Genomic DNA, 11,557 nt, shown 5'->3' with positions numbered 1-11,557 from the left:
TGTGAGTAGCTTCCTTTATCCTAGTTTTCTGGTACAAATACCCATTAACCTACCTTCTTACACTATTCAGCTCTTGTTTTGTACTTGTTACAGTGGTTTCATTGTGTCTGAACCTTTTACTGGGACACACTCAAGTCCTTTCTTGGAAGTCAGTGGGGAACTTAACTTCAAAGAAGCAACTAATATTTCAATTAGAAAAGCGTTTACCTATAATTGTTTTATCAGTTTGTGACTAACCTCAAACACGATAATGAAGGCCAACCGAGCAGCGAGGATGTGCCAGTATTGTAAGGTGAACTCATAGGGTCTGGAACTCCAAGGGGGCCCTCTGTAGTCTCGGTATCTAAAATCCACAAAAAATAAAATAAAAATTGAAGAACAGAGATCAAATTGTGGAGGCCCCAAATGTTCCTGATTTGTCAAAACTCCAAAATGACAGTTTAAATGATCTCATGAACATGTAGAGGGAAGAGATGGAATGGTGAAAGCAAGAAGAAGAGGTAACTGTAATTTATAACTCAGTACCTGCAATAACCAGATTTTCCCATACCAAGCTCACTCAGGTCAAAGAAGGATAGGCTATTGTTGACATATCCCTTTAGACAACTGGGAGAAAAGAAAAGCATCATGTGATTCAGAGATTCATAAATTTCTAGTCCAATGTCTTCATTATAAATGACAGGATTTAATAAGTGCCAACCTTCTTTTCATTCTAATTACAAATTCCTAGCCTCTCAGCTCTCTGATTCTATTCCCTCACTCCCATTACATCTGTCATTAAACAAACAGGCTCTTGCATGACATTTTTCCCCAATATTTCTATCTTACACTTTCATTTGGCTTACATTTACTAACTGTTTACTATGCACTAGGCATTGGGGTAACTACTTCCTATGGAATAAAACTCTATAAATGTTTTATAAATATGGATATAATACTATTTAGTTAATTATAATTAAGTGGCCAATAAATAAACATGTTTATTTGTGATTTACTTATTAACTCATTCAATATATATTTATTAAAAACCTCATTTTGTTAGAAAAATTCTAGATGCTTGGTATTCAACAGTGAGCAAACAGGCAAAAATCCCTACCCCGGGGGTTTAGATATTAAATTGTGGTCAGGGTTTTTACAATAACCTTAGGCATATATATTCTTAATCTCCATCATGTAAATCAAAGAACTAAGGTTTATAGAGACTAAATAACTTTCTCTCGGCCTATAATTCTCAAAATCTTTGGTCTCAGGTACCCTTTATATTTTTAAACATGCAATCTCAAAGACCTTTATTCTTAGGGGTATATCTACTGATATTTAACACATTAGAAATTAAAAGTGAGAAATTTAGACAATATTTTTCTAATAATTAATTTTAAATAACTATCAAGTCCATTATAAATAGAAATAACACATTTTAAAAGAAAAAAATAGCTATATTTTCCAACAGAAAAAAATGTAGTGAAAAAAATGCCATTGTTTTACATGCTTGCAAATTCCTTTAATACCTATCTTAATAGAAGACAGCTAGATTGCCATATCTGTTTCTGCATTAAATCTGTTGCAACATGTTTGGATGGAGAGTAAGTAGAAAATCTGTCCTCAAAAATATAAATGGTTGGGGAAATGAGGACTATTTTAATACTATTTCAGATAATTGTTGACATTTTTCTTTGATAATACACCAAAGCTCTACATCTGGTTGTTTCTCAGTTTAACTGCAGTGTGGAATCTAAACGTATCAATCAAGTTTTCATATGTAATTTATATTAAAATCTATAGGTCTACTTTGAACTTTTAATGTACTTTTTGCCCGTAAGTGATTTCATAACATCAAATATGGGTCATTGGAAAATATCTGTTCCCTCAAAAATACAGATCTTCCAAATGTTGATATTTGGAATATTAACATCACCATTGATTTTTTTTTTATTGTTCAAAATATTACAGATGTCTCCTTTTCTCCCCATTGACCCCTTCCACCTCCTAGTCACCCCCCTCCCCAGTCCCTCACCACACTCCTGTCTGTGTCCTTGGTTTATGCATATAAATTCTTTGGTTAATATGGATGGACCTGGAGAATATTATGCTAAGCAAAATACGCCAGGCAGAGAAAGACAAACATCACATGATCACTTATATGTGGAATCTAAAGAACTTAATAAACTGATGAACAAAATAGGTTCAGTGACATGGAAGCTGGGATCAGACTGATGAATCTTAGAGGGAAGGTGGGGGGTTTGGGGGGTGGGGAGAGGTTCATCACTGATTTTTATTAGAAAAAATAATCTACAAGTTCTGGAAAGCTTTCAAGCTCACAGTGGTAGATAAAAGTTATTCAAAATTCTAATTTTCACTTCAAAACTTGAACTTCCTTAATGGTAACAAATACTGTCAATTATTTTCCTTAAAATGATGATAGTTTTGTGCATCTTATAAAAGAGTGTCTGCTAAATACCTGAAAGTACCAACTAAACTCATTTTCTTTTACCTCTAGGTGGCAGTAAAGATGCCAGCAAATAATGCTTCTAAGGAAGAGGGCTGTTAAATATGTCTACATATTTTAAAGCCTTAAAATCTGCTTCTAGAGCATTCTGAATTAAGAAAAATATTTTTTATTTTTCACTATTAATACAAGAGCCACTTTATATTTACATGGTGTTTTACAGTGCATAAAATGTTACCTCAGACATCATTTCTTAATCATAGGACCAGATTGATGATGTACCTTTGAGTAAGAGGCAAAGTCAGAACTTGAACCTAGTGTGTTTGACTTCAAGTTAAAATCCCTTGAAAATACTCTGAAATATTAAATAAAATCTCATGCCTTTATTACGTCTCTTTGAAAAATAGAAATGTTTATGTTCAGAAAGGCATTTTAGGGTTCTGAGAAATGTCAGTTCCTCAGCAGATCTAAGGTCTGGTTTCGTCCTAAACCAGGGCTCAGCCTGGTGGGGCACACGTCCTGCCTCTAGATTAGACATGTGCCCAAACTCCACCTGAAGGAAGAAGGAGAAACAGCTTCTCCTATCACTACTTTGTTTCCTATCACTACTTCCATACCTAAGGCTAATACCCTGCTAAAACTCCAATTTCTCTCTGTTCCCCAAGTCCAGTCTCTTGCCTTCTCCCCTAATACCTGCACTCAAGGAGGAAAGATCTGAACAACCCATAGCCCCAGAAGCACTGGAGCTAAACTGGGTGATTTTGTTCCCCAGGGGATATCTGACAATATCTGGAGACATTTTTGATTGTCACAACTTGGGGATTAGAGAGGTTGCTACTGGTATCTACTGAGTTAGGGCCAAGGCTGCTGCTAAACATCCTATTATGCACAGGACAGCTCCCTATAAATTCCTTTCAAAAAATCTCTAGTCAAATAGCTGACAGTTCCTTCAGATGGTCTATGTCCCCACCAACTAGCTTTATTCCCTTCAGCAATTTCATTACCCAGTGTGGGCCTCAATTTCCCAGTCTACAAAGTCAAAAGATTGTAATGATTTCTAAGGTCTCTTCCAGTTCTAAATTTGACTTCTAAATACATAACAACATTTTAAAAAACATTTTGAGGTCAGTGATGCATTTCCAAGTGAAAACATAGACTCTAAAATTATTTGCTGAAAAACAGTTGTTCTTTTTATCTTGCTTGATTTCATCCAATAAACACATTATAAGTGCAATGGTCAGAAACACTGCCTTTAATGGTCACAGAACAAAACTTCCCAATAAGTTCCCATTTTACTTGCAAACATAAAATATATCAGAAGAATGTGTAAATTTCAAACTTACTTTTCACCATATCTGAAATGACTTGCACAGGGGCCATATTTGTATTCATAGACAAAACGTGGGATGTAATCAGACGTGATAGCAATTACAAACGCATTGGTGATCACGGCCAGTATACCAATTCCTTCAAGAATTCCATACCAGATACCTAGTAGGAAAAATATTAAAGATAGTGAATAAAATAAACAAATAAAAATAAAAGAATGTTTAATTTATGTTGGAACCACAGCTCTCTTATTTAATTTCTGGGTCTAGTACTTCACTACAGATAAAATAGCTGTTGAATGCTTTCCACAGAGGGAAGGTAGGCCTCTATCTTGAAAGATTTGAAAATTAAAATATCATTAGGAATTAGATCATGTCTGTAATAATGAGACATGACACAGTTGCTTTAAAGCCTAATTAGAACTTACTGAAATAATAAAAATAACAAAATTATCTTCAAGTTCTACATCACTGGGTAAAGTCTGAAATACATGTATTTGCTCTGGGGTTTGCCTTTATCTTTGTCAAGTACCTTTTAAAAGTAAAAATACAAGAAAGTAAACCTAGTTTGGTATCAGTTTTGTTAGGGCTGGAAAGGATCCCAGCATTAGAAATCTTCCTGGTGCTAAGTAAGATCTAGCCACCTCTTGGCCTTAGCAATGCCAAGAACACTTAATTCCTGAATCTTACCTATGTCAGTTGCTCGGGCCGGCAGAGGCCTCCGCCACTGGGTGACAAATTTGTATGCATCCAGCCTGATTTCAATGATGTTGTTTAACAAAGCCAAAAGAGGCGCCAGAGGAAAAGCCGCAACAAATATGGTGGTAAAACCAAATTGCAAAACTGTAAAGGGAGAATATTAGAAAATTAGTAAAATAAACAGTATCATTTATTGAATGCCTTCATTGTGCAATATTAAGTGATTTATGTAAATTGCCCTTAATCTTTTCAACATCCTTACAAAAGTAAATATCCCACTTTAGAGTTGAGAAAATTCATACGTGTTAAGTAAACTTGCTAAAGGGTAGACAGCTAAAAAGTTAAACCCAACACTCAAACTCAGATCTCAGTAGATTGAAAGTCTACGTTCTTTTCACCTCTATATCATGCAGTATGAAAGAGTAAAGACAAAAAAAGAAATCAAAGAGGAGGCCTTGGAAAATGCTTAGCTCTAACAGGGACCCAAGAGACAGAATCTTGCCCTTTTAATAGATGAGAAAACTGAAGGTCAGAGAAAAAGCAAATGTCCAGATAACACACAGTAACAGTTAGAATGGGAACCTCTATTTTCTTAATATAAGTATGATTCTCGAAGAAGCAAAGACTCGGACTTGGTCTGTGCAAAAGTTTATTGTGAGAAAGGATTATTACTTTATTTGGTTGGGATAGTACATTTCTTAACATAAAAATTGCTTCTGTTCTATTTTATTCTTTAAAATATTTGCTCAAAAGCTAGGTGATTGGACCGACTGGGTGTGGCTCAGCAGTCGAGCATCGACCTAGGATCCAGGAGATCATGGTTTGATTCTCAGTCAGGGCACATGCCCCGGTTACAGGCTTGATCCTCAGTGGGGGGCATGCAGAAGGCAGCCGATAAATGATTCTCTCATCACTGATGTCTCTCTCTCTCCCTTCTCTCTGAAGTCAATAAAGATATTAAGAAAAAAAAGCTAGGTGATTTACGATGGATCTTCACTTTGGTTAAATATTATGGCTGACAAATATTATGAGGACAAAATGTGGTAGACATTCAAGGGCACTGTTCTCATATCTTATCTAGTTCCGTTGGGAGAAAAGTACAGATGTGTTTCAGATTGCATGGGTTAGAAAGGAGAGAGATGGCTTTCTCTCTTGAATAAAAGTATATGTGAAATAGAAAAATAGTATCAGGAAGCCAGAGAGCCCTGCAGAAGGTTCTCTCCTTACCCATTTCTAAGTATTCATCCATCAGTCCGTGAATATTCATGGGCTGCAGATTCCAGTCATTTTCCCACTGAGGTATAGAAGCATCTTGGATTCCCCTCCTGATTTTATGTCGTGACCACCAGTTCTGGATCAGCCTACACCACAGAACAGACAAAAGAGCTTCTGAGCTCTTATTTAAATATTTGGTGAGCAATTTATTGTGTATTAACATCAACTTAATGTAGGCCCTGGGATTACACTAAGCATTCATGGGAACTGAAGATACTTGTATGGTCTCATCGTTCAGATTTACAATGGGATAAGAGGCCTCAGCCTTCCAGAACTCTCCTGGACCCTATCAACATCTACATATTTATATTGATCCTCCCACACACTTAGATGCTTCCTGATATTGATTAGACAAACATCTGTTTTTACGATTGTTTCCCACATGCTATCTATATAAATACTTAAAACTCCTGTCCACCTGCTTTGATTGCATCTGAGCCCTTCATTTCTCATAACTCCAAATCTTCTGAGCTACGCTTTCTGAACATGAGTAAAAGCAAGTTCCACATTTAAAAAAATGAGACCTAGATAGGGTTTCAAGAATGTAGGTTCCAGTCCCCACCCTGGAATGCATCAGGTGTGTGAGTTTTGGCAAATCACTTCTTTGAGTTCATAAAGCAAAGGGTTTGGGCATCAGTGATTACATTCTGTTACCAGGGAACAATAATTTACAGGCAATGGATGTGTGTCTGAGTTTGATTTTTCAGATTCGAAAAGAAAGTAGAGACACTCTTTCCCAAGCCCAGAGGTGGTCTTGAAATTTTGTGACTCAGAAATATCCCAGTATGTATATATTTTGGACTTTTGGGTAATGCATTATTTTCAGTTAGATGAAAATTATCTCTAAGATGAGGTAAATTTCACAGGACTCAGTGAACAGTAGACAACTCTTAATTTTCATTAATTGTGGACCCAGCACTTCAGCGGGGGTTGGAAGAACTGGAGGCAGACCAGGACATCAGGCATGCTTCAATGCACACCCCATGGAGGTTGCCTCTGGGGCCCCAGGAGAATGAGAAAGGGGATGGAGGTTGGAATTGAGGCAGATCTGCCTGTTTCTTTGATGTATTTCAGTTCTGCTTAAGATTTTATTTGAAGAAAGAGAATTATGGTTCAAAAGTTTAAACCCAGCTGTTGGACAAATAGTAATAGGATGCTCCTTGCCATGGTACCATTGGTATTTGATATGCATAATCCAGGCTGACCACTGGACAAGGCCAAGGTAAAAATGTGCTGTCCAAAGTGCACAGTTTGTAAAGAAGTCCAGGATAATGATTACAATAGACTCATTCTTCACATGAGTTACTACACCATCTTGATAGTGCTTGTGAAGTGCTCACAGCATGTCAGAGCCTGTGCTAGGCACTTAATCCCTAATTTTCTCAGGTATTTTTTCAATGATATTTCCAAAACCCTATGTTTCAAAGAGATGAGCCAGGACAGAAAGGGATATGAAGAATAGAATAGGCTCCCCAACCCTCCATCCCCCATTCTCTCTTCATTTAGAAGAGATTCATTTTAATCTGTTATGAATATTGAGGATCTGTATAAAAATCTCTTCACAAAAGGGTTCTGTCATTTATTGGTTAATGAGCATTGGGTCATCTCAATTAATCTTTGTAAATCCCTTATTTTACAAATAAAAATAACATCTCAGTGACGTCAAGTAAATTATAAGCATCTTTAGCAAGGGGCAGAGAAGGAATTTGAACAGTCTCGATAATTTCATACTCTGTGCTCTAAGACTGCTTGTAATTTAATACAATACTTTATGGAAAATTTCAGGGTATCACCTTTCCAGCCCCAAGGACTTTGCTGAGAAATGTCCTGATATAATTTGTGGGCCAGTAGGGAGAAAGAATCATGGTACAATTTGATGACTAATACTAAACTATTTGTATCATTTATCAACTAACCAGTTATTCCCCCTTAGGAAATTCTGAGGAATAGTCATGTTTTTAACCTTGATTGGGCTCTAAACCTTCTATACCAAGATGTCTAAAATATATTGTATTTTACGGTATTCTGCAGGGTAACCTGGTTAACAGATATAAAAGTGGGGATAGAGCGTCCTTGTTGGTCAGCATTTCACACACAGTTAAAACGTATCTACAGGGACAAAAGACAGGCATTGATTTGGTGTTATCACAATTGATCTTTTTCTAATGATTGTGTGTGTGTGTGTGTTTGTGTGTGTGTAACAAAGAGTACAAACCTCATCCATCCATGAATTTGGCTTTGCTTTCTTCTTTTGTGTGGGGAAGGAGGTGTGGAAGTGGACTCTCTAACACACAACAATGCTCTTTGTCTTTTGATAGCCAAAATAAATCAGAGTTATTTTTATCCTCAAGAACGTGTACTATCAATAATGTTTTAAGAATAACAAGGATCTTAATGTGTTGAACAGAATACCAGTTACTCTACATCTATTATTTCCTTTAGTCCTTACAACTGTTCTTGAGGTAGATACAGCTGTTGATCCCCTTGTAGAAATGTAAAAATGGAGGCTTAGAAAATTTTACTAACATACACACAGTCACGCATTCAGTGAAGAGCAACAGTGAGAACTGTACCCTCATCTGTCTGACTACCAAGTCCAAATTCTTAAGAACTATTCACACTACCTCCATCTGTCTTCTTTGTGATTATATATAAGGCAATTTTAAAAATAAAGTGCTCACGGGTAACCCAGTTCCATGAAGTTGTTCCATATTTGCTTCAGAAACATGATCACTCCCATCTGGAGGCAGAGGTCTATCAAGCAGCCACTAGGATGACACTGAAACAGAACAAGGATAGTAATGACCTTGCTCTTCTCAGTTGGCTGGAACATCCCCACCTTCAAATTGTAAAGCAAATTCTAAAGCCAGGTCGTACTATCTCAGTGCATACAGAGAATAAAAACAAAGAAATAGCATCGATGAGGACACTTGATAGGGGAGTTTTCAGGATTTATATTGAATTTTAATCCAAATTATAACAGCAATGACAACAAATCTAGCTTTTAATGAGAGCTTACTATCTGTCAAGTTTGGTGTTAGGCATGATCACCTTTAATGAATGTCCTGGAATACTACATATCTATTAACAGGAGACAGACAAATACTTAATTCTGTGGCAAAAAGTTTATAACATAGTCTTTAAAAATAAGCTTTTTATGTTAGAAAATTTTAAATCTGTAGAACATTTGTAAAGATAATACGAAGAGTTGCCATATACCTCGTACCCAATTCCCTCCATTGCCCCTAACACTATCAAGGTATATTTGTCAAAGGTAAGACACCAACATTAGCGCATTGCTATTAAACTCTAGACTTTATTTAGATTTCAGTTTTTTTCATTTATATCCTCTCAACCCAGGATATCCCATTGCATTTATTTGTTATGTCTCCCCAGTCTCTTCTATCTAGACAGTCTCTGAGTTTTCCATATTCTTGATAGATTTAAGGTCTGCTAAACAAGTATCCTGTGAAAAAATCTCCAATCTGGGCTTTTCTAATGTTTTCACATGTTTAGACTGGTATTATGTGTTTTGGGGATGGAGGCAGAACACAGAAGTAAAGTGTCATTTTCATCCCATCCCATCAGGGGCTGCATGATGTTCATAAGACATCACTACTGATATGAGCTTTTATCACTTGTGGTTGACGTAGTGTTTTCCAGATGTTTCTAATGTAAAGTTACTCATGTTTCCTTTTCCCTAGACTTTTCTTTAGAAGTAAGTTGCTAAGTCTAGCCCATTCTCAAGATGGCAGCAGGTGTTAAGTTCTACCTCCTGGTGAGGGAGTACCTAAAGATATTACACCATCTTTTTAAGTGATGAAAATATGCCCTAAAAATAGTTTGTCATTATGATCTAAATTTGCCTTCTCTGTGATCCTTTGCATTTTTAGATGTTCAATAAAAGTTAGCATCAGATGACACTGAGGGCATTCAGGGTGGTATGACCGTTAACAAAACAGAAACAGACTCATAGATACAGAGAACAGACTGACAGCTGTCAGAGGGGAAAACGGTTGGGGGGCTGGGTGAAAAAGGTGAAGGGCTTAAGCAACAAAAACCCCCAAAACTCACAGACACAGACTACAGTATGATGATTACCAGAAGGAAAGCAGGTGAGGGTATGTCAAAGAAGGTAAAGGGGAAATAAATGGTGATGGAAGGAGACTTGACTCTGGGTGGTGAACACACAATATATGGATGAGGTATTACAGAATTGCACACTTGAAACCTCTATAATTTTATTAACCAATGTCACCCCAATAAATTCAATAAAAATTAAGAAAAAAAATCTATCTCTTAAAAAAAGTTAGCATTAGAAACACACACAAACAAAAATGTGATTACAATGAAAACTGCAATCAATGTGTTTTGCTTGAAAACTATGCACTATAGAAGACATTTTGGTAGAAAAACATGGGTCTGTTTCTTCGGAAATGGGTTCATGTCTTGCTCATAAAGATGACAGACTCTACAGCTTTGATCCACAGTTTCTATTTCTATCAAATCAGTACCAGTGGGACTTCAAAGAGAACAAATAATTAGGACACGAAGAGCCTGATTTTCCAGTTTCAGCCCAGTAATTTAAAACTCCCTAATCTGAGCCAGAGAGAGGGTTTGTCAGCGGTATTTTTTATTGTGTGGAGAAGTCTCAACACACCCATCCAAGCATGCCCCTTCTTTCCAGGATGAATTTAGGACCTTCTGAACTCTGCCACATATATGCGATAAGTGGGTGGGTAGAATGTCTGAGGCAGAATAATTACTAAGCTACAGAAGCAGATCACAGATCACAGCTGCAAGCTGAAACTCTTCATTTCTGCCTTGAAGAGGCAAATTAACTTGTATAAGGTCCTGCAATGTTGGCTAGTGGTGTGGGAATAAAAGCCTTAAGTCTCATTGCACCCTAATCCACTGCTTTTTCACATAATGCTAAAGATAAATTCTATTTACAAAATGTGTTTGCTATGATTGAATCAACAGTAAGCTAAGTAGGAAGGCTGGGTGACAGACCGTTTATAACTTTGTTGAAATTGAGCCTTGATGACTTTGTGATTTATAGGGCAGAGAAAGTTATCCAACAGTTTTTGTGGGTATGCTTCCCTCAAATAATGATTCCCTTGAGCTAAATCTAGCCCTCTATACACCAAAATTCATTTGGTTAAAAGGGCCTATACTCAGAATGAGTAAAAGGGCATGAATGAGCATGTAGGAGGCCCAGGCTTTCATCCCCACTGCATCACTCAAAATCCTATGACCATGGACCACCCAAAGCTGGGTGCCTCCATGTAAGTTTCTCATTTTCACCTCATGAAGACCTGGTGAGGTGGGTGTTGGCACCTTCATGGTGTAGATGATGAAGCTGAGTAGCGGACAGGACTATCAGACTCCAATACTCATGTTTCTTTCACTTTACCCACTTTAGTATGTTTATTCTAAATCCAATTTACATGTGTGAGCCAACAGTCATTCAGCAATCTCTCATGAAAATCAGTTTCCATTAAGTTCTCGATTGGGCCTGTACACTGTCCCAGTGGTGGCTGGAAAGCAAAGTGTGTTCAGAGCACAGACTCTGAAGTGAGGCTGTCTGGATCAAACTGGTATCAAATGGTTGACTTCATCAATGTATGTTTCTGTAATTGGAGGCAAATTATATAACTTCTTTAAGCTTCTGTTTCCTCATCTGTAAAATGAGTGTAATAGCAGAATTTTTGTGAGAATTAGATGCATTAATGTATGTAGAAGACTTAGAAACGACTGCTAGAATATGCTGGCATACAGTAAGTCCTCATTAAAAATTAGCTATGAT

General features: G+C 36.9%; 1 protein-coding gene across 1 annotated transcript in view; it reads right to left on the bottom strand.

Annotated features, from left to right (window-relative positions):
• ANO3 (anoctamin 3) overlaps nt 1-11,557 on the bottom strand; it is a 161,787-nt gene that overhangs the window by 3,696 nt on the left and 146,534 nt on the right. The window contains exons 21-26 of the mRNA XM_087821792.1: nt 8,430-8,527; nt 5,701-5,834; nt 4,465-4,617; nt 3,790-3,937; nt 526-606; nt 238-343 (exon numbers count right to left, since the gene is read on the bottom strand). Coding sequence (XP_087677918.1) covers nt 238-343; nt 526-606; nt 3,790-3,937; nt 4,465-4,617; nt 5,701-5,834; nt 8,430-8,527 — 720 coding nt within the window. The remainder of the gene's footprint in view (nt 1-237; nt 344-525; nt 607-3,789; nt 3,938-4,464; nt 4,618-5,700; nt 5,835-8,429; nt 8,528-11,557) is intronic.

Source organism: Miniopterus natalensis, chromosome 11 (genome assembly GCF_054644295.1).
Source record: "Miniopterus natalensis isolate mMinNat1 chromosome 11, mMinNat1.hap1, whole genome shotgun sequence".
In the NCBI taxonomy this organism is placed as follows: domain Eukaryota; kingdom Metazoa; phylum Chordata; class Mammalia; order Chiroptera; family Miniopteridae; genus Miniopterus; species Miniopterus natalensis.
This window is presented reverse-complemented; position numbering and strand designations above follow the sequence as displayed.